The sequence below is a fragment of the Melanotaenia boesemani genome, chromosome 5 (assembly GCF_017639745.1).
Source record: "Melanotaenia boesemani isolate fMelBoe1 chromosome 5, fMelBoe1.pri, whole genome shotgun sequence".
Lineage (NCBI taxonomy): Eukaryota > Metazoa > Chordata > Actinopteri > Atheriniformes > Melanotaeniidae > Melanotaenia > Melanotaenia boesemani.
This window is the reverse complement of record NC_055686.1, coordinates 30,816,601-30,840,583: the sequence shown is the minus strand read 5'-3', so window position 1 is coordinate 30,840,583 and position 23,983 is coordinate 30,816,601. Positions and strand designations below refer to the sequence as shown.

Genomic DNA, 23,983 nt, shown 5'->3' with positions numbered 1-23,983 from the left:
AAATTAAAAAGAATTTAATTAAAATAATCCAAATAATAATGAAGATAAACTTTTATGACTTCTGAAAATGGTTTTCTGAAGCAGTCTGAAGGGAAAAAAAAGCATCTCAACCAACACACGTAAAAAACTTTAAACATTTTTCCAGAAAACCTCTTTTGTTCCCTTCAGTTTCATCATATTTCTGCAGTAAGTGCATAATTTCACTAGAATTGAAATCCCGATGCTCTTGATTCCTCCTCATTTCATTGTTTGCCTAGCTTCTGTTGGCTGGAAGGACAGAGGCCAGCATGCTCCTCCCCAACTTTCTGCTTCTCTTTTATTGATTCATCTAAATCCACTTCCTTTTTCTGTTAATCTCTCTGCCTGCTCTTCCCTTTCCTTTAACAGCCTGTGCTTCCTCTAATGGTAAAGTTCAGGATCTGGCTCGGAGGCCTGAACATGAATCAGACTCCTCAGGTAACTTTCAGTCCTCTGATAGTCTCAGTTTATTTCAGAAATCCACCTCACTCAGCTGTTTCCTCATCTTCTCGGCCGGTTGTTCAAACGTAATCTGATGGGATTCTGGTTAAGCCTGTCTGCATAGTACAGCAACAATAAAACATAACATTAACTCGTCTCCATGAAATAAACCCCGAAGCAGATGTCAACAGCAAAAACAAATATAATCCATGTTTCTGTCATTCATCACCGCATATTCAGGGAAGAAGCTGTCACAAATAATGTCTAACAATTACATCCCTTACTACACATCCAGTCAGTCCTTTCTGACAGAAAGCCGGAGGTCCGGTTCCTGAACATGGGGCTTCGTTGCATAATTAACATTGTCACAGAGAGAGACGTTGCACCTTCGTGAAGACTTTTCCAGAATATCCACAATGTAGTTGTAACGGATTAGTTTTAAATTTGTTGCGGCTCTGATGAGAAGTCATACAATTATACATAGAAGTGGATGTTCATGATTGCTGTGTGTTGCCACCAAGTGGAAATTGCTTAAAGTGACCCCACACCGGCTCTTCTACCTGTTGTTCTTCATATAACCAGAGGCCCACATTGTTTTAAATGCTGATTATCCGGATTTGGTGATCCTGAAAAACAGGATACTGGATGAGGATGATCCAATCCAATGCTGCTTTGAGCAACCGGGATAAAAGTAAGCTGGATTACGTGATCCTCCATTCTGAACAATTGGATTCCTAAATCCAGATTGCCTTTATCTAGATGTAATGTTTTTGAACAACCGGCTCTATGTTACTTCATCTTCCTCTATTTTTACCTCTTCGTATCCCTGCCTACATTTAATCTCTCTGTCCTCGCCTCTAACTTCCATGGTTCACTCGGTGACCTCAGAGATGGATTGGAAAAGGTTCTGCAGCATTTCCCCAACCATCTTGGCAACATCTCATCCTCCTCCTGACCCTGTAGACCCTTCTGGTCCACCATCTTTACTGCAAACACACACACAACCACCTCCAAGCACTTCTCTGCAACATCCACCTTCCCACCATTCCCACTCACTTCCAGCCTTTGTATGTCCTCGACCTCCTGCACTTCCCAGAATCTTCCAGCCAAGAGCCGGATCAGGTACCAGACCACAGAGACTCTTAATCCTCTGACCTCTCCTTTATCTCCAGGCCAGAGGGTTCCTGTCTCTGATTTTTTTTTATAGTAAGCACAAGTATGGGCTGCTTTGAACTCAGACAATAAAATGATCAGTTTTCAGGGCTTCCAGCTAGAAGATTTGTACAACACCAAATTTGAAAAAAAGTTGGGACTGTGTAATTAAAATTATTTCTAAGTCTCATCAACACATATTTTAATTCCAGTAGAAGTTGAACATCATATCAGATGTTGAAGCTGAGACATTTTATCATTTCATGGAAAATATGAGCTCATTTTGAATCTGATGGCAGCAACATGTATGTAAAAAGTTGGAAGAGGAGCAAAGAAAGGCTGGAAAAGTAACAAATCAAAACAACATGAGGAGCATTTGACAACTAATCAGGTTAACTGGCAACAGGTCAGTAACATGACTGGTATAAAAGGAGCATTTCAGGCAGAGTCTCTCAGGTGGAAAGATAGACAGAGGGTCAAAACTGGATGCTGGTGATCTGCATTAAAACCGGACATGATTCTCTACTGGAAACCACTGCATGGACTCAGGAAGACTTCCAGAAATAACTGTCTGAACACAGTTCACCTTGAAATCCACAAATGCAGGTTAAAGCTCCATCATGCAAAGAAGAAGATAGATGTGAACACGATCCAGAACCAGCACCGTCTTCTCTGGACCAAAGTTCATTTAATTTAACATTCTACTGGATGAAAATGGCGTATCCTGCAGACTAAAGAGGAGAGGGAGCATCCAGCTTGTTATCAGTGGACAGGTGAAAAGCTGCATCTCTGATAGTATGGGGCTGCATTAGTGCTCTGTCAGTGCTGAAAAGTACATGGAGGAAAAGGAGCTAATATTTTCCATGAAATGGTAAAATGTCTCAGTTTCAAAATCTCATATGTTGATGATGTATTTTTAAATCAAATTCTGTTTTTATTTACATTTTAAACAGAGTCCCATTTTCTGGAGAAGAGGTTGTACCTTCTGAAGTGTCCACGTCTTCATTATGCCACCTAGTTTTCTGACTTGGATAAAGGAAATGTTTACTTATTGTCTGAAGCTGATAGAAAACTGCAGATCTGTCCAATCAGGCAAATATTAAAACATGAAGGGCCTTTCTGAAAATTTAACCCTCCCTCTCCCACTCTGTTTCCTCCTTTCAGACTTCTCTTTGTTTGCATGTGGGGAAAAAAACAGCTGCCAGCATTCCTTTCCCTTGTGGAAATAAGATTTGATGATGAAATTAGTCATTAACTCTCAGCAACACCCCTTCTATCTTTTAGCATTAACTAGCATAACATAACATAAAAAAAATTTAATTAATTAATTAAAAGAAATAGCGTAACAAACGTCACCCATTGCTCCACGTTAAGCTGGATGGAAACATGGATAGAGAGGATTTAGTGTCAGGTTGACAGCTGTTCACCCAAACTTACCGTTCTGCACAGCAGTGTCATTTCTTTGTTCATCAACCACTGGCCAACCTCGTGTTATACAGGGCGAATTTTTTAGAAGGTCTTTTCTTCTCATTAATTTCTTTCCCCACGACTAATGTTATCTACACTTAATTGATCCAACAGTCAAAGATTGCTATAATATGATCAGCCTTGCATATTTACTAGATTTTATGACAGCAACAGCACAGTAGTCACCTCAACTTTGTAATGCAGAGATATATCACCATAGCATTACCTTGAACACTGATGACAACACTGCATTGATGCGTGGGATGTGAATCCCTGGACTGTTATTCACACTCATGCCAACTTCAACACGTTCAAATGTAATACGACATTCAAACATCCCTGTGTGAGTGCAAACATCTGAGACAGTAAAACTTATAACTCAAATTATTAAGGTAACAATCACATGAAAGTACATTTCTGCCCGATATGCATTTCCCATGAGTCTTTGCAGTTATGCGCCGCTTCAAGTGACCGCTGTACTTGTAGTTAATATCCGTTAGGGGACTACAGTGCTTTAGTCTTGAGGTGTTTTTGCTGAGATGGAGACCCATCAGGATATAATCTAATACAGTGATCTGTGATAAAGAATGTATCTCCATTTGATAACTGATATCTCTAGGATTCTCTAAGCTGTTGCCTCAAATGAAAAATCCAATTTCGGATCTGAGTGCTAGTTATCGTTTTCTTTCCATTTTCATTCTGTGCACAAAATCACAAAATGGTTAACGGTCTGTTGTACGGTTTCCCGTGTTGGAATAGGAACCAAAACAAAGGAAAAAATGGATGGTTGTTCGAATTTCCATTTTTCGTTTTAAATGAACTGCCTAAATGTACATGGACCAACCACAAGGTCTGTTTCAATACTTTTGGATCATATTAATGATGAGTAAATATGAAGATGTGGAATTAAAATGGCACACAGCACAAATGAATGAAAAAGTTTCAGTCAGGCTCACCTAAAATAATTAAAAACAACCCCTTTCAGGATGAATCACGTCTGAACCTGTATCAGATCATAGAACAATATGTGAACATTACCTTTGATAAATAGACGCAGAAGTTAGAGGTGTTTGTACAGACAGCTCAGGAGGTGTCTCCTAGGGAGGGGGGGTGCAGGTTGTGAAAGCTCAAAAGATGCATCCTCCATGACGAATCACTGAAGGTGTTACGACACCTTGACGGGTCGGCCTCAATGGTCATTCTTGAGTTCTGGGTTTTATAACCACATGTCACTGGTTGCTTTCAGGACTTCATCCAGCCTACCATCTACATGAGCATGCTAACAGAGTGTGTAGGGGGAAGGAGTAGAAATCAGTTTCAGAAAGGCCCAGAATCCCTATTTCCTTTGGGTCTGTATTAACCAACAATTTTATAACTGTCAATAAGTACCTGCCAATAATGCTATTATATATATATATATATATTTGATGAGCAAACTGCAAAAAAAAATAAATAAATAAAAATTTTGTATTTCTGAGCAATGCGAAAATACAAAAAATGCATTATTACTTTATCATCTGCATTTATTTTGTTTTCTAAAGCCTTTTTTCCTATGCTTGGCCAGTTAACCAACCAATACCATAACAACATATCACATTATTGGTAACTTATTAATTTATTGCCTGTTCTACATTTAAAACAGATAAATGAACATTATTGACAGGTGTTACATTATTGGTTGCTCCAAGGCCCAAACCTGAAATAGATTTAAAAAACAAACAAAACAAACAAACAAAAAAAAAACTTACAGGGTGTTATCAAATGCTCGTAAACTCTGGCCTTTCCAGAGCAAACACCTGTTGATCATCTTTATAAGATTATTAAATAATATTTATTTTCATTTCGTTGATATTAAAGAGGCATTATCAGTATCAGCTGGATGGCTGGAACCAGACAGTTAAATGTCTCTTATATTTTTCTCAATGCAATCTACTGCTGCTTTCACTTCTTCATGATCATTTATTTATTCTCATTTATTTATTCATGTTTGCTTTTTGTCACTTACCTTTTCTCTGAACGCATATCCTCTTTATTCTTCCCTCTCCTCCTCCTCCACCTCCAGCTCCACGGAGGCCCCATAGCTTCCACAGTGACTCCTTTCCGGCTGAGGCCCTGGCCTTCTCTACACTTGCCCCTCTCAAAGCCCTCTCCACCTCTTCTCTCTCATCTTCCTCTGATCCATCCTTCCATCCTCCCACTTTCTCTGATTCCTCACAAACAGGTTTGTTCAGTTCAAATTTAGGATGGTTTCTCATGAGCAACCTATGCGAATAAAAATGAAGCATATAAGATACCGATCAACCAGCAGCTTAACTCTGGGATCACAGAGACCTGCTGAGAAACAAGAAGAGAAACAGAAATTAATGACAACAATGTCAGATCTTTTTATTTTATTTATTTATTTATTTATTCATGTATGTATAATTTTTTATTTTTCAATCATGTCAGCAGTTACAACATTTAGGTATCACCCTAAACACCCCCCACCCCACCCACTGTATGTACAAACATTACTCTCTACAAATATCCATACTCATAAACACAGAGAAGCAAAGATGCATGAAGTAATAGAATATATAAAGATTATTTAGCCATTATCACTCCAATATGGGTAATCTTTTTTTACTGGGGCAAGATGGATGGAGCATTTAAAATATGGGCGAATAGAGGAATTAGCAAAAAAAAAAAAATAAAGGATAATATTATTATCACGTTTAAGGAAATAATTTCAAGATATAAAATCCCCAAAAAACATTTTTATTAAGTTCTTGCAGGTACAAAACTTTATACATTACATTGAAAGCAGAACTTTCACCAGGATCCCAATAACACACACACTTATACAACTGGTTCGCACCAGGCTCCAGTTAAACTTTAAAAAACAGACTCCAAACATGGTGCAAAGATTAAAAAAAAAATATATATATATATATATATCAATGAATATTAATGGAAATCAATAATCTCTAACTACTAACACCAGATGAAAACTGCTAGAATTTAACATGCTAGATAGATGGATAGATAGATGGATAGATAGATAGATAGATAGACAGACAGACAGAGAGATAGTCTCTGATTGAAATCTAATCTGAAGAGGAGGACATTTTACACAATGTCCAATCTGACTTGTCCTATGTTTTGTGGGAGCCTTTCATTTTGGTCCCAATCTTACCAATCCACCAAGGGTGGAGCTTGACGCACTGCAATCTGCTGATTGGTGGAAAGAATTATTTCCTGTGTGACTCAGCAATAAAAACACAAGAGGAACAGCTCCATGTTTTAATACACAAAGGATTTATTGTTTAAAGCCACATGACAAGAAGCAGGAACACAGACTGCTGGATTGTCCACCATCCTCCTTTGTTTCTGGGTTGCATTTTTCTTCCTTTTAATTCAAGGAAAGTGTCGCACCTCTTTGTCATCACATATCGTTATCCAGCTAATACCCCTCTTACCGGGTAAGGGTACAGTTGCCGTGGAAACACAACAGAGATAATGTTTACCAAACTAAACCACACCAAACGTCCAGTCCTGAATTGGTCTCTAAGCTTAATGACCCAGACCACAAGGTGAAGCCCTAACCCCTGAATGTGCTCTAGAAGGTTTCCATCCAGCCATTTGTCATTCCCTTCCTAGTTTTCTTTCTTTTGCTTTTTCTGCCTCAGCCTGTCCTGTTCCATCCCTTTCCTCTGTCTGCTCCTCACCCTCAGCTCTGCTCAGATCCTTGCCTCCTACATCTTTGGCTCCCAGACAGCCAAAACCTCGCCCCACCTCTTTGGGGGGGTTGGGCTGTGCCCTGACCAGACCCACCAGTCTCCCATCTGCCCCTGAGAGAGGTAAAGGGATATGCTGTAGTCCAGGAAGTATTTTTCATTCTATCCTTTTTCTACTGCTACACCTGTACTGGACTTTTTGTCCTCCCACACCTTTTTCTTGCTCCTTTTTTCCAGCTTCGTGGCAGACTGAATGGAGACCCCCTAAATCTCAAGCCCCTCTATCACAGCCTGCCCTCTCACCCAAGTCCCTACGTCTCTCTGCCAGTGATCCTGGACAACCTGCAGTGCGACAGAAAAAACAGAGACTAGAGATGACATGTAATGATGCACTACCTGGAACCAAACTCAGTCACTGTCTCACTTTTATTAGACACAATCTTTAGTTCAATCAAAATATACACTCACCGTCCATTTTATCAGCTCCACCTGTTCACCTGCTTGTTAACTGCTTGGAAATAACAGAAAGTCAAATAACTGCTAATTAGGCCAAATATAAACTAACTTTTAATTATTGTTGTTCATCATGGCTGCCTCACACTCTTTGCATTTGTTTGAAGTGTTATTTTATTTACATCCTCAGAAATAAAACTATGTATATAAACCTGGAATATGAGAGTAACCAATAGCGCTACAGAGTAGGGACCAGTTTGATCGGACGTAAGGTCACAAAAGAGAAATTAGAGTAATCTTTACGATGTGTCGTTGTTTCACAGTAACAATCGTGCTAGTCAGAGCAGCTGGTGAGAGATCTGTATTATTCTAGAAGTTGACGTGGAGAGAAATCTGAAAGTTTCTACGATACCACTGCTGTCAGTTTTCTCAAAATGAACTGAAAACTAATCTCTTCTATTGTTCACATGTTTATAGTTTTGTTTAAATCCAACAAATTCAGCAACTCTATCAGGTCTGAGTTTTCCAGTGTGCCCCCTAATGGAAAGCTCTGGTAACAAACATAGTACGCAAACGAGTATGTGAACAATTATGCTCACGACAAAGCCAGTTGGCTACACAAGCGTGCTGTTAAAATACAAGTATATTCTCAGCCTTCCAACCAAGGTATGCAGAATAGCATCTCTGAGCACACAAGTCCAACCTTGAAGCAGATGGGCTGCAGCAGCACAAGACCACACCGGGTGCCTCCTGTCAGCTAAGAACAGGAAACTGAGGCTACCATTCACACAGACTCCCCAACACTGGACAATAGAAGATGGAGAAACGTTGCTGGTCTGATGAGTCTCCATTTCAGCTCCACATTCACATGCTAGCCTACCTGAGTATTGCTGCTGACCATGTCCATCCCTTTATGACCACAGTGTAGCATCTTCTGATGGCTACTTCCAGCAGGATAATGCACCATTCACAAAGCTCTGATCATCTCCAGCTGCTTTCTAGAACATGACAGTGAGTTCACTGGACTCCACGGCTTCCACAGTCACCAGATCTCAGTCCAACAGAGCAGCTTTGGGATGTGGAGGAACAGGAGATTCTCATCATGGATGCAGCAACTGTGTGATGCTATCATTTCAATATGGAGCAAAATCTCTGAGGGATGTTTCCAACACCTTGTTGAATCTATTACACCAAGAATTAAGGCAGTTCTGGAGTAAAATGGGCTCCGTACTAGCAAGGTGGACCTGATAAAGTGGATGGTGGGTGTATGTTTATAGTTATAGCTTTGCTTCTAGTTCAGTTTCTACCAGCCTTCAGCATCTTAACTTACTCCATCAAATGAAAACTAAACAGCAAAACTAACTCAAATTTAATGTTCCACTATCAGAGGGATGCTTCTTAAAAACTCCACTGACCAACTGACTCTGGTAAAAGTGAAACTATGACCCATTTGTTCACACTGTGTATTGATAATAAAATCTCTACAGTAGTTACTCCTTCAGACATTTATTCAGGATAATCTTTTCAGTTTCGACTAGCATCTCATTATCTCCTGCTCCTGATTTTTCTCCTCTGTCAGCTCCATCCTCTCCACCCCCTGCTCAGTCTTTGTATCAGAAACAGGGAGAGGCTGGATGTGTTTCCTCCTGGACACCTCATACCACCCCTTCACCCAGCCCTCTTAGTCCGTTATCTGCCCCTCTGCTCTCTGGGGCTTCTACTTTACCCCAAACTGCCTCTGTCTGCCCAAGTAGGCAGGATGCAGGTAAACAAACCATCAAAGGAAAAGAAAAAACAAACAAGCCAAAATATTAAAACCCTTCCCATTTTATTGTACATGTAGTTTGCACATAATCATAAATATATTGAGGAAAGTAACTTTTTTTTTATCAGTTCTTCTTCTCTCCTAGAATTTAAAAGACAGCTGAGCACTCTTAATGAAGAGGACACACAGAGTTCAGCCCCTACAGGTAAACAACAACAACAACACATATTCAGCTCATTTATACCCATAGCAGATATCTTAAATCCAACTTCCTGTATTGCTCAGCTGTTGAGCCCAGAGCCTCGATCAGCCCGAGGATGAAGCTGTCTACATCATCAGAGTGGAGAACTGGGGGCGTCAACACACCAAGGTGAGCAGATTTACCACATCTGACCTTTCTAAACACCTGCTGTGCTTTGTGTGGATATAATGGACCAACTGATCCTCACACAGTCTGACTCTGCTGCTGGTGATGCTGCTACATTCTCATTTATGTCTCACGATTATTATGAGACAGAGATTATAAAGTCTGTTTGTCTAAAGAAATATGGGCTTCATCAAAACCACTTTAGGGTTGGGCCTTTCAGTCATTCAGTCACTGAAAGCAGCAGGTCACCGTGTGATGTGCTGGGGGAGATCTATTTGCTGGTGGGTGTCTGGTTCTTTTCTATCGTCCAGGCCACATCATTGCTGTGTCTTTCAGTGTTTATTAGAAATGTGGATAACTAAGCTTTCATGTTAATGCCTGATGTGTCCATGGTGTCAAAGACTAACTCTGCAGTCCAGGGTTAAAATCCCTACTGAGGCTCTGATGAGACTAATGCACAGCTTTCCTGGTACTGTGGACCATATTTTGGTAATTTTCTCCACATTTCTGCTAAATGGTTTGAAATTCAGCCTGCTTGATTTTTCCTAGGTGACCATGGAAACATCTCTATGCTCTGTCGTGTTTTTATTTTAAGTCTCTGGGATATTGTGGGTCCAGATGAGTTTTCCCTCAGACTTGATGTCTAAAGAACATCTACAAACAGAAACATAAAGAGGTTCAGGTTATGCAAATCAAATCTCATATGTAATCTCTGAAAACCGTTTCCATGTTTTGTCAAAGCGCTACCTCTGTGTCATCATTTAAGCCACCTAACGTTGTGCAAAGTTCAGGTAAAAGAGTGACTTTAGAGGTGAAAATAGCTGCATTTTTTTATAAAGTCAACTGGAAATGTTAGACTGGACTCCCCGGGGTTGTCAGTGTTGCAGAGTTGATGCTGGATGTGTTTCCTGTAGCAACTTGGTAAGATAATAAAACTACAGCTTCTAACAAACCCGGCAGACACTGTACGATCCTTGCCATCTCTAAAGAAAGATGGTCACCATGAAAGAATGGTGGGGATGTCTGTGGTCAAAGATAACCAGAGAAGAAGCTGTTCCAGTCAGAAACCTGGGATGATCCTACTGCAGTTTGCCTGCTGCTACCAATCCCCCAGCATGTCTCAGCTCTTCTTTGTTCCAACCTAAAATTCCTGGTTTCTTTTTTTTTTTTATTATTATTATTATTAATAAAAAAATAAATAAATAAATAAATAAAATAAAATTCCTGGTTTCTGTGCTCAAGGTTGTCGTTACATTGAGCGGTGGTTTCAGTGTTTTTTGTTTCTGTAAAATCATCTGAAACTTTTTAAAAATATTTTTATTGTTTTTATAAATATTAATTAACGAATTTAAATTCCAATTCAGATATTCTTTATTGAAATAAAGACACTAGGAGTGTTTTTCACCATTCAGCAGAGTGAATCTGCAACTTATTGCTCAAACAGTGAGAAGAAAAAACAGAAAAAAAAAAATCTGATTGCCATCAGATTTGGATGTTCTAACATCCATCCTGGTGAATCATCTCAGACATTCTCTGGAGGGGTTTTCCTTTAGAAAAACACTTGTTTGTCTTCCGCTACAACGTTGCAGCTACAAAACTCAGACCTCTGGGAAAGTCATGGATGATGCTTAGTGGTGATTTTAGATGGCTGGGCTCAATCCCAAACCACCACACCGCCCCTACACACCACCCTACATACCACCTCTACACACACCACCCCTTGGGATTAAGTCCTGATGCTTTAGAAGATCCAGATAAGAAGATAATACATTTTATTAGACTTACGAAGCATAAGGAGAGCAGTCATAGAGTCCCCCGGACGTCAGAATGAGGCTCTAATTAAACAGAGGATGTGTCTAACTTTTATCTAGAGGGACTGAGAAAAGAGAGGAAGTTCAAGATGGAAGGAGGGGGAGAATCAAAACTTCTGTGCTCTAGGTCGTCCTTATTTTTGTGCAAAGCAGGTGTTGTCTGAACATTTTGGAATATGCTGCTCTTCTACGTGCAGACTAGTACTGAACATTATCTGTCTGAACTCTGAATAACCTGAACCTGATTGTCTGAACCTCTGCTAATCTAAATAAACTAAGAAATCCACCACATGTTGTAGCCGAGTTTCACTTCACGCCACACGCTAGCAAATGCATACAAACACACCGGTCGCTTTGAACTCACACCGTGACTGATTCAGCAAAGAAATGCAAGAAGACATCATCAGAGGAGAGAGGAAAAGAAAGAGACAGAACAAGAGATTAAACAAGAGTAAATATTTCACTGGCTGGAGGGATTTGACAGTACAGGTAGGATGCAGGATGGATGCAGAAGTAGCCGTCGATAGGAGGTGCCTCACTGAGAAAATCGGTAAGATTCTGTAGTGTCTTTAAAAACAGTTCAAATCTCAAAAGCTTCATGGTATAAACAACAGAGTGGGCTACCTCTGCATCAGACAGTTTACTTCAGTTTACTTTATCACTATGTTTTTTTCTGTCTGTAGCAACACGATCCGCCACAACATGGACCCCTCCACACTTTAACTCTCATTGGTTGACAGTTTATAATTAATAATAATAATAATAATAATGGATTAGATTTATATAGCGCTTTTCAAGGCACCCAAAGCGCTTTACATTGTGTGAATCCATTATTCATCCACTCCTCACTCATACCTGGTGATGGTAAGCTACGTGTGTAGCCACAGCTGCCCTGGGGCAAGCTGACGGAAACGTGGCTGCCAGTCTGCGCCTACGGCCTCTCCGACCATCACTGAACATTCATCCACACATTCATACACCAGCGATGCCAACACTGGAGGCAAGGAGGGTTAAGTGTCTTGCCCAAGGACACAACGACAGATGACTGCGGGAGCGGGAATCGAACCGCCGACCTTCCGATCATTGGACGACCTGCTCTACCGCCTGAGCCACTGCCGCCCCCGATTACTATTACTATTACTATGGAGGCTGGTCAGTGGTGGTGACAGAGACACAAAGTTGATGTAATTTATTCCCCTTACCATGAAATAAAAATTAGATAAAAGGGACACTTCTTGTGTTCCTTTTCTGTAGTTTATGATCTTTAGCTAAAATGTCCCAGAGGACATGCAACAAAGAAAGACAATCTAGTCTTTAACCCCATCCATCAAGTTCACCCTCAGACATGTTTGATCATAAACTTTGAGATGCAAGTAGACTTTATTATCTACGGTGGTTATGGGATGAAACCAAACACAACACAAACTGACAGGACAACACATTTTGAGATTAATATGATAAATGGAGGGTTTGGATACCGGTTCAGACAGACAGAGAGCTGTGTTAGAGAAAATGCTTTTGAGTTTTAAAAGTGCTCTGTGGAGATTTAGTGGATTACTTTTTGAAGTACTTGCTTCTGGATTGTGTTTTCAGAAACTTGCATTGCAGAATGTGGCACTTGCTTCCCGACATGCCATTGTTCTTAACTGTTAGTAAAAGATGGTTGCCTTATGTCTGCAGTGACCTTTTATCATCATCTAATTGGCTCATTCATGGCTAAACTTGTATATATTAAGTGTGTTGTTTGTAATTCTTTAGTTCCCAGATTTACACATTTTTCCATCTGTTTCTCTTGTCAATGTTTTAGCCCCATTAGTGAGACGGATCCTGAAATTGAAGATATTGTTATAAGAGAAACAGATTCTGCTGAAGTCAGCGATGGGCTTTTGTCATTAGATGAGTCAAATAAGACTTTTATGTCAGAGTCAGGGCATGTCTTTGCCACACATCATGATGCTGGAAGTCAAGCTTGCTCCAGATCCAGTGAAACTGGGTAAGTCTGAGCATGGATAACATCCTGGCACTAGATGAAGTGATGTGTGTCGCATGGCTTGAAGTGATTGCATTCTCTGGAGACAGGCTGAATTTTTGTGTGTGGTTGAGTTGTATAAGTGCAGTTTCAGCATGCATTACTCTGCAAAAAAACCAAATACAAACTAATAAAATATATATGTAGTACTCTTCAAATATACATGAAACTGGGTTTACAAGTCGGACAGGAAAACAGACTAAATGGTATCAAGAAGAGTTGCTGAAGAAATCCTTTTCATCTATTTTTCTATCAACCTCTGCAAGTCACCTTGTAAATATTGCCTTTACAGCAATGGCCGCTTTAACACCCACATATCCTCGCTAACTTATTCCTGTTCTGAGTCATGATGGTTGGAGACACCACCTTGTGACAGTCCGTCCTGCCACTTTATCACCAATCTCGTACTCATGCCCAAATAAAAATCACAATTAAACCTAGGGCTGTGCATTGCCACTAATTTCCTGACTTGATTAGATCCAGTTCCCAACAGCCTGATTCGGTTTGGTTTTGATTCATTTACAGATATTTCTGTAACACCAGTTTTTCTTGGACAATAAAGACATTCTCAGATATCTGCTAGTAATCAGCTTACTGTAATAATCTGATCTGACATATCTACATGCACTTCTGAAATACAATATTCAAAAGAATCCTTGTCTACATTTCCCAGTCCATTATCAGATTTATTTCAACAAACAAGTGTTTGTTGAACTTGGCGGCGTCAAGCATTAGCTGCTAATGTGAGAGCTGATAAGCTTTTAAATAGTTTACAGGTGAATCAATTCGATGGTGGATCAAAAAATCTGAATTTGGCATTATCTCTGAGACATATAGAACCCTAATCCACCAGAAACAATTTATCCTCCTTATTTAGGAAGTTTCTGATAGTTTTCCAGCGTTACATGTAGATTTTTTTTATCATTGGCTTTCCAGAAGCTAATTTATTATGAGGGCTTTTTTAAAAAAAATCCTAACTTGGCATTATCTCAGTAAGAGAAGATGATTTTGGAAGGAAGTGACACAGGAAATATTTCAGTTGTATATTTATGCTGAGAGAAGTTCTAATTAAACGTAATGTGGATTGTGTAACGACAGGGAGAACAAGAAAGAAACTTACACAATTTCAACACAAATTTTGAAGCAGGAACCTTCTTCTAAGGCCTGACACCTGACTCAAATTAAATGGATCTAACAGCCAATCAAGTTCTGAACAATGACTAATTAATTTGAGTCAGGTGTGTTGAAGCAGGGATACATGGAAAACCTGCTGGATTGCAGCCCTCGTAGGACCGAATTGAATAGCCCTGTTCTAAGGTGTAGTTGCTCCACTGCAAAGTTCTGCAAAGTTCTGTTTGACAACTGCAGCTGTAGTGGTAGTGCTGTGATATCAAGTGCAGTGGGTTTTGAGTGTATAACATTTGTTGAATTCGCACGCATGGGACTAAAAGATGCAGTTTAAGGGCTCATTTATGCTCAACATTAAACATGCGTATGGACAGAACATTTGGTTGAGTTCAGGTTTACACAAAGTACCTTGAAAATGTATTCTTTAATTTTTTGCTGCATGGTAATTAGTAAAAGAATAAGATATATACAACTTTCAAGTCAGTGAAGTCAAATTAAAATAAAAAATTAAATTTACCTTAAATAGTCAGGTGCTGTACTCATAGAAATATAACTGAGGCACTCAGGAACATGATTAATCAAAAGCATTTATTGTATCATGGCTAATATAATAAAAACATGTCCATGCCAACGCATTTCAACCTAAAAGACCTTCATCAGGGCAAATGGCAAAATGTTTGTCAGTCAGCTCAGTTCATGTTTAAATAAACAATCAATGACAGCTGCTCTGTGTAGGCAGGTAGGTGGTCACATGGTACATGTAACCTGCCAATGGCAAAGATTCTTTAAACGAAATTTTTCACTGCATGATTAAACAAGATTTAAGAAACATATATGTATACATATCAACATGTATCTTCTTATAAGTAGACAGATATTTCCACCTCTGATTGAGTTTTTTGTTTCAGAATCAATTCTTCAAACAGAAAAAATGTACAGCAATGGGAGCCTGTATTGCACCTAATTATTCTAATCTGTTTATGGGAGCATGGGAAGAAAAATTTCTATATTCGGACCTCAACTATATTATATAGTGGGGCAGAGATTTTGATGACATAATCCTATTTTGATCAGGTTCAGAAACAGAACTGCTTTAATTCCATTCATATTTGAACAATACCAATAAGAATCTGAAGCTCAGTCTGTATTTCTCTTCATCTGACATCAACTTTCTAGATCTTTAAATCTCAAAAGATATCAATGGAGATTTACACACGTCCATTTTTAGAAAACCTACAGATCACAATTCTTAGAGATGACAGTTTTCATCCTCCTTGGCTAATAGATAACACTCCTTTTGGTCAGTTTCAGAGGCTGAAACATATATGTGATACAGAAGAAGAGTTTGAAAGAAATGCACAAGACATGAGCCAGAGATTTAAGACAATATGATATAAACAAAAAACTAAACTCAAAGAAAAATTACTTCCTAGAGAACAGTTGTTAGTTCCTAAACAGAAAGATCAACCAAATTCTGATCAAGTATATTTTGTGACACAGTATAGCAATGAAGTAAATCAAATTAAACAAATTGTCAAAAGAAATTGGGACATATTGAAAAGTGACAGTGTTCTTAGGGAAGCTCTCTCAGATTCTCCAATGGTTAGTTTTAGAAAAGCTCCAGCCTTAAACAATAAACTATTTAAAAGTCATCTCGCCCCTATACAACAAAAAATTTGGCTTTCCACCAGAAAGGTAACCACAAGTGTGGACATTGTAACCACTGCAGTAACATTATAAATGTCAACTACTTCACTGATGTTTCATCTGGTCACAAGTTTGACATAAAATCATTTATTAATTGCAGTACCTCATATGTAGTCTATAGACTCGAATGTCCTTGTGATTGCTTTTATATTGGGAGAACGAAGCGTAAACTGAAAGCAAGATTGGATGAACATAAACATGCAATAAGAACTGGCAACCCCCAATATCCTATGGCTGTTCATTATAAAGATGCTAATCATAGCAGTTGTAATTCATTGAAGATATCATGGATAAAGCATATTGAAAACTCAGTCAGAGGTGGAGACAGGCTCAAAAGACTCTTACAAAGAGAGTCCTTTTGGATCTACACATTACCCAGGTTTAAATGGAGAACTAGATTTTTCTCCCCTTTTGTAATTGCTTTGCTGTTTAACTAATAGCTCTGTGGTCTCTTAGAAAAAAGAAAACATTTCAGTCTACTTATAAGATACACTTGTTGATATGTATACATATATGTTTCTTAGATCTTGTTTAATCATGCAGTGAAGATTTTCTTTTAAAGAATCTTTGTCATTTGCAGGTCATACGTACCATGTGACCACCTACCTGCCTACACAGAGCAGCTGTTGTTGATTGTCTATTTAAACATGAACTGAGCTGACTGACAAACATTTTGCATTTGCCCTGATGAAGGCCTTTTAAGGTGAAATGCGTTGGCATGGGCATGTTTTTATTATTTTAGCCATGATACAATAAAGGCCTTTATTCATCATCTTTCTGAGTGCCTCAGTTATCTTTCTATGAGTTTTACGTGAATCCCTGAACTGAAGAGCACCAGAAGAATACTACTTTTTCACATCCAAGTAGCACTCCATCATTATGTTTTTTCATGTTCAGGTGCTGCAATTTATTTCTAAAACCTTTGTGCAAAGTTACTTGCACTGTTTACTTGAGCTACAATTACAGTTCAAACCGGCTATTTTAGTTAACCACTGCCCTTGTCCCAGTCTACATGCACATGGGCTTAATTTAATTATTGACCAAAGCATATCAGCACTGTGCACTGTGGGAAATTAACATTCAAGTCATTCTGCCTCTTCTGCATCCACATTAAAACGCACTGTGGTACAGTCTATGTGCAACGGATCTCACACCACTTGTTCTGACGAAGCAGCACAATTAAATGCAACAACAATGTCCTGAACGTTTGGAAATTGTCTTGACTTTTTTCAGCACAAACCTCATTGTGCTCAAAGTCGTCCATCAACTTAACATTAGATCAGGTTTGGTCTTTGCTGATATATGTAGGTTATTGTATAAATGCATTTTGTAATCCAGACATTAATACCAAGCAATTTCAACACATGTATAATAACTTTAAAATACCTTTACAAATGCACACATTGATCGTTAACTTCAATCTCATTGCAGATCATGAAGCCCACCACCCAGATAGTTTATTTAACTCCTGTATTTACATTTAGAGGTCACAATTGCATTTGTGTGTGTTGACATTTTTAGAATCTAAAAGGTAAACATAGGTCTTTGTGTTGTGATTAAGGCTCAATGGGCTATTGTGTCTACTCCGGCCACAAAGTCTTTCTTAGATCAGAGTAAACACTGAGGAACAAACAAAATAGAACGAATGAATGTGTGAAAGCCAGGCACTTAAGCATACCATTCAGTTTTGGGTTGGTGAGGAGCAGAAAAAAAACTACATATACATGCAAACTAAATATGCACAAATGGAATCTGATTCATGTGCACAGGAAGCTCTTCAGGAAATTATACTATTTGTCTTTTAGTTTACAGTGTGTGCATCTGTATTTATTTACAGACTGCTTTGTCATTTGTGACCATTGTAGGACTAATTTCTATCATAAAACATTACTTTAATGTTAAAGGTCTAGACCTAAATCTTATTGAGAATCTTCAATATGATTTAAAGATTGCTGAACACTAGTGAAACCCATTCAACTTAAAGAAGCCAAAGCAGATTTGCTTGAGAAATGGGAAAATATCTTAATGGCAAAAAGTGTGAATATTTTTTCAAGGCACTGTATGTAAATTGGTTTGAATGTTGCAGTGACGTTTCCACACATGCATCATATTGTGATGAAAGCATGTGGAAGTAGTGTTCATCATGGTTATGCTCTAATTTATGTTATTTTTATTAGCCATTGTCCTTTGTGGGCTGGCCTTATGGCACATGTTGACTGTAACTTTGTATTTACTTTTTCTGCAGAGATAACATGGTTTTACAGCCACCACTCAAGATTGTTACCGATGCAGCAGACCTGTCAAACATAATATCCCAAACCCAAAACCATATTTCTGAGCAGGATTTACAAAAGTACCCAACAAAGACAACTGAAAATTGGCAGAATCCAACAATGACTGGAGAGAAATGCCCTAAAAACGGGGTCATTCAATGGGAGGAGCTGCAGAGGGGCACTACAGAGGAAACCCAAAAAGCAGCAAAGAAGGAGAATCAGTTCACAAAAGGCATAGTTGATACAGCACTTAGTGGTTCCATGATTTCCAACAAAGATGATGATGCGATAATTAAGATGAAGACCGAAGCTGGGATGATAGACTTGTTGTCCGTTAGCCAAGCTTTTAGTTGCACATATGAGGTTCCTACTTCGACCAAACAAACAATTGGATCCGAATAGTAAGCGTTTCTGGGAAAACCAATCAGAGGTTAAAGAAACTTTAACCACTGAGCATTGTAATCACTTAGGACATGTAGATAAAATGGAGGATAAAAACCCATTCTATCCAAGGCTACAATGTGTGTCTGAATTTGACAACAGACTATTCACTTTCTTGGAGTCCTGTTCTGCACTGACAAACATTGCTGGGATGCCATCCAGACTGCTTGTAAATGATGAAAAACCATGGGCAACAGATCAGAAGATAATCTGGAAGAAACAGTTGAAAACAATGAAGGAGATATTACCACAATGGGCATCAGAGGAGGATGAAAAACACAAAAATGAAATGGTTTTACTGTCACTTTCACAAAGTAATGCAGATCCACATAATTGCAAAAACAGGCTAAATATGCTGAAGTTAGTGACATCCTGTCCAAAAGACACCAGAATTTATGGATTTCCTTCTGCATCAAAAAGATCATTCAACACATTTAATTCCAACTTACCTGTTTTACAACCCACATCTACGATGAAACCAAATATGATTGACTTGGTACCTTGCTGCTCTCGTGCTTCATGTATCCAAGGATTTGCATCCTTGACTGAAGTCCCAGCCACAGCATGGGAAAGTGAAACAAAAACAATTCTGATGGAACCTCAGAAGAGGCAAAAACAGACTGTGGCACTAACTGGACAGGAGCATCTATGCCCCTGCAATAAGAAAAATATGCTGAAGTTAGCGACATCCTGTCCAAAAGAGACCAGAATTTATGGTTTTCCTTCTGCACCACAAAGGACCAGATCACTGGACATAGTCAACTTAAACACACCTGTTCCTCTAATAACATCCAAGGTGGAACCCAGTATGATAAGTTTTGTACCTTGCTGCTCTCGCGCCTCACATATCCAAGGATTTGCATCCTTGACTCAAGTCCCTCCCACAGAATGGCAAAGTGAAACAAGAACTTTTCCAATGGAACCTCAGGAGAGACAAGTATTGACCATGGTACATACTGGACAGGAGCAACTACCCCACTGCAACAGGGAAAATATGCTGAAGTTAGTGACATGCTGTCCAAAAGAGACCAGAATTTATGGATTTCCTTCTGTACCAAAAAGATCATTCAACACATTCAATTCCAACATGCCTGATCTTCAACCAACATCTATGATGAAACCAAATATGATTGACTTTGTGCCTTGCTGCTCTCATGCCTCCTGTATCCAAGGATTTGCATCCTTGGCTGAAGTACCAGCCACAGCATGGAAAAGTGAAACAAAAACAATTCTGATGGAACCTCAAGAGAGGCAAAAACAGACTGTGGGACTAACTGGACAAGAGCATCTACGTCACTGCAGCAGAAGAAAAATGCTGAAGTTAGTGACATCCTGTCCAAAAGAGACCAGAATTTATGGTTTTCCTTCTGCACCAAGAAGATCCCTCGACACAATTAATTTGGACATACCTGCTTTTCAGTCCACATCTACGATGGAACCAAATATGATCAATTTTGTACCTTGCTGCTCTCGTGCCTCACATATCCAAGGATTTGCATCCTTGACTGAAGTCCCAGCCACAGCATGGGAAAGTGAAACAAAAACAATTCTGATGGAACCTCAGGAGAGGCAAAAACAGACTGTAGCACTAACTGGACAGGAGCATCTATGCCCCTGCAACAACAAAAAAATGCTGACGTTAGTGACATCCTGTCCAAAAGACACCAGAATTTATGGATTTCCTTCTGCACCAAAAAGATCATTCAACACATTCAATTCCAACATGCCTGTTCTTCAACCAAAATCTATGATGAAACCAAATATGATTGACTTTGTGCCTTGCTGCTCTCGTGCCTCATGTATCCAAGGATTTGCATCCTTGACTGAAGTCCCAGCCACAGCATGGGAAAGTGAAACAAAAACAATTCTGATGGAACCTCAAGAGAGGCAAAAACAGACTGTGGGACTAACTGGACAGAAGCATCTACGTCACTGCAGCAGAAGAAAAATGCTGAAGTTAGTGACATCCTGTCCAAAAGAGACCAGAATTTACGGTTTTCCATCTGCACCACAAAGGACCAGATCACTGGGCCTTGTCAGTTTAGACAAATATATTAGTCTCCCCACAGTAGTACCAAACATGATAAGTTTTGTACCTTGCTGCTCTCATGCCTCACGTATTAGAGGATTTGCATCTTTGACTGAAGTCCCATCCACAGAATGGCAAAGTGAAACAAGAACTTTTTCAATTGAACCTCAGGAGAGACAAATATTGGCCACAGCACTTACTGGACAGGAGCAACTATGCCACTGCGACAGGGAAAATATGCTGAAGTTAGTGACATGCTGTCCAAAAAAGACCAGAATATATGGCTTTCTTTCTGCACAAAAAAGATCACTAGACACTTTAAATTCTGACATACCAGCTCTTCAACCCATATCTACGATGAAACCAAATATGATTGACTTTGTACCTTGCTGCTCTCGTGCCTCCCATATCAGAGGATTTGCATCCTTGGCCGAAGTCCCACCCACAGCATGGGAAAGTGAAACAAAAACAATTCTGATGGAACCTCAGGAGAGGCAAAAACAGACTGTGGCACTAACTGGACAGAAGCATCTATGCCCCTGCAACAAGAAAAATATGCTGAAGTTAGTTACATCCTGCCCAAAAGAGACCAGAATATATGGTTTTCCTTCTGCGCCAGAAAGGACCAGATCACTGTACATGGTCAGTTTAGACACACCTGTTCCAATACCAACATTCAAGGTGGAACCCAATATAATCAGTTTTGTGCCTTGCTGCTCTCGTGCTTCATGTATCAGAGGATTCACATCTTTGGCTGAAGTCCCAACCACAGAATGGCAAAGTGAAAGAAAAGCTTTTCTGATGAAACGTCAGGAGAGGCAAATCCTGGCCACAGCACTTGCTGTACATGAGCAAGTAATTTGCTGCAATGGGAAAGAAATGCTGAAGTTAGTGACATCCTGTCCAAAAGAGACCAGAATATATGGTTTTCCTTCCGCGCCAGAAAGGACCAGATCACTGGACATGGTCAATTTAGACACACCTGTTCCAATACCAACATTCAAGGTGGAACCCAATATAATCAGTTTTGTGCCTTGCTGCTCTCGTGCTTCATGTATCAGAGGATTCGCATCTTTGGCTGAAGTCCCAACCACAGAATGGCAAAGTGAAAGAAAAGCTTTTCTGATGAAACGTCAGGAGAGGCAAATCCTGGCCACAGCACTTGCTGTACATGAGCAAGTAATTTGCTGCAACGGGAAAGAAATGCTGAAGTTAGTGACATCCTGTCCAAAAGAGACCAGAATATATGGTTTTCCTTCCGCCCCAGAAAGGACAAGATCACTGGACATGGTCAATTTACATCCATCTATTCCACATGTTTCATGTGTCCCAGGTTTTCCATCAACAAAAAGCTCTGAATGTAAGCCTACAAAAAATCCACATAAGGTCCTGTTTGAGAAGCGGCTGAATGAAAAGGTTTTTCTTGCAAAATTTCCAGCAAAACAATATAAACAAAATGAAATTAAGAAGATGGTAGCAATGGCTTCATCATGTCCACGTCTTAGTCAAATTCATGGGTTTCCTAGTGTTTTGCCAGTGAACACAATAGAAGAGAAAACAAGGCTCATTCTGGTGCCTTCCTCTACTGAAAAGAGTAAATTACAGGAACTACCTAATGCACAGACATCTGCTTGCAGCCCCGTCACAAAACATGCATATGGTGAGACATTTGCAATGGTATGATCAACAAATGTCATGATAACACAGCTCTTTATTTAACTCATTTTTTTCTGTTCTCATATGTTTGCTTTTATGACAGAAGACAAAGGTGGTACAAAGCAAAGTATAGATGTTTATCTAGATAATGGGTAAGTGGAAAATTACAGTGTGTTTATTTTGCTGTGAAATTGGTTTGGTGCTTGCCTAACATAGATTATGTAGACCAATGCATGCAACCTTTACAGTGCATGGTATTGTCCTGTAAATTCAATTTCAAATTTCATATGAGCTCAATAACCTTCATATTTGGTCCTTAGCAAATCACAGATAGAGAAGATAGCAGCAGAGAAAGCCGTGACATTGAAGAAATGTTTGGATTCAACAGACACAGCAGGTGTCTTTGGATGGGAAGTATTGGAGACAGAGGGAACAGTAACAGAAAACGAAACTGAATATTCTTTGTCAGCAAAAGAGACCTCTGGATTAGTAAAAGCTATTGTTGGTGTTTTCCACAAAGGGTGAGTCTGAGATCAGTTTGAAACTGCAACCATGTGCATGCACCATTGAGTAAGAGATTGTGGCACTTTATTTACTTTGATATTTGACCATTTTTGTAAATACCTACTTGTTTATTTCTTTGTCTTCATCTATTTCTCACAGTTATGAAACAGTAGCGTCCATTCTGGGGCCATCTAACTCTGCTTTAGCTGAAGCTGAACACACTACTGTGGATCTAAAAGATGGGACAATGACCCTTTCAAATGACTTATTTTCACATTTTACTGATACAACTACTCCTATACATAAGATGAAAGGCAGGTCTGAGGACATTCACACAAAACATAACACTGAATATCCAACAAAAATTGAGCCTTACATGTCGGACTTAGTGAATGATCATTCAGCATTTCCACTACCAGCTACTGACATCGATGACAGGTTTTTAGTTTGCTCAAGCATGGAGAAATGGCTACCCCTATCAAGAGCAGATACAAGCAAAATATCAAAAGACGGTGAACAACTGCAGGAAAAAGAGTCCTCTCTTGGTCAAGAGTTCAAAAATGAGAGAGTGACCATAGGGCAAGACTCTGCTCAGATATCAATGAACTCTGAAAGGTTGCTATCAAGACACCAAGCTGAGGTACAACACAATGACATTAGAAAGGTGTTGTCTTCTTCCCAACTGGATTCAGGGTGAGTGCTGGTAGATCATGTTTGGTGGCATGGTGTGTGTTCTACATCTTTGGTATTTTTGGTGATATCCTTTTTGTTGTGGTGTTTATTAGTATATAGTGCTCAGGAAATCATGATTGCAAAGGGTTTTATGAAGTAAACTTTACTTTTGTGCTACTGTACCAATTTAATGTGCATGTAAAACAGATTTTTAAAGTAGTAATTTGTACTTTGAACTGACCAAACTTTGACATCACATGTGCCATTTTGGTCAGAAAATTAATTGAAGATAGGATGCATGGTACAAACTGTGATAAAACAGCCAATTCTGAAGTTTGTCTTCTCTTTTCCTTA

General features: G+C 39.2%; 2 protein-coding genes across 5 annotated transcripts in view; both read left to right on the top strand.

Moving 5' to 3' along the window:
* Nucleotides 1-23,983, top strand: part of LOC121639857 — a 63,860-nt gene that overhangs the window by 19,519 nt on the left and 20,358 nt on the right. The window contains exons 7-14 of one of the 3 annotated variants that reach the window (XM_041985414.1): nucleotides 388-451; nucleotides 1,343-1,581; nucleotides 5,141-5,299; nucleotides 6,792-6,917; nucleotides 7,032-7,175; nucleotides 8,827-9,012; nucleotides 9,158-9,217; nucleotides 9,298-9,382. In XM_041985414.1, coding sequence (XP_041841348.1) covers nucleotides 388-451; nucleotides 1,343-1,581; nucleotides 5,141-5,299; nucleotides 6,792-6,917; nucleotides 7,032-7,175; nucleotides 8,827-9,012; nucleotides 9,158-9,217; nucleotides 9,298-9,382 — 1,063 coding nt within the window. Of the gene's footprint in view, nucleotides 1-387; nucleotides 452-1,342; nucleotides 1,582-5,140; nucleotides 5,300-6,791; nucleotides 7,176-8,826; nucleotides 9,013-9,157; nucleotides 9,218-9,297; nucleotides 9,383-23,983 lie in introns of all 3 variants that reach the window. The other 2 variants (XM_041985415.1, XM_041985416.1) reach the window with 2 other exon arrangements.
* LOC121639860 lies at nucleotides 18,521-23,975 on the top strand. Of its 2 annotated transcripts, XM_041985424.1 has the most exons (4): nucleotides 18,521-22,457; nucleotides 22,557-22,605; nucleotides 22,774-22,974; nucleotides 23,117-23,975. In XM_041985424.1, the coding sequence occupies exons 1-4, from the start codon at nucleotides 18,686-18,688 to the stop codon at nucleotides 23,652-23,654; spliced, it is 4,560 nt and encodes a 1,519-aa protein (XP_041841358.1). In that variant the 5' UTR covers nucleotides 18,521-18,685; the 3' UTR covers nucleotides 23,655-23,975. The 2 variants fall into 2 exon arrangements, with proteins under 2 accessions (XP_041841358.1, XP_041841359.1); XM_041985425.1 differs by having other exon boundaries at nucleotides 22,774-23,975.

Coding starts and splice junctions, on each gene's coding strand:
- LOC121639860 (XM_041985424.1), top strand. CDS start 18,686: ATGAGGTTCCTACTTCGACCAAACAAACAATTGGATCCGAATAGTAAG. Junction 22,606..22,773: donor GATGTTTATCTAGATAATGG/GTAAGTGGAAAA, acceptor TTTGGTCCTTAG/CAAATCACAGATAGAGAAGA. Junction 22,975..23,116: donor GTTGGTGTTTTCCACAAAGG/GTGAGTCTGAGA, acceptor TATTTCTCACAG/TTATGAAACAGTAGCGTCCA.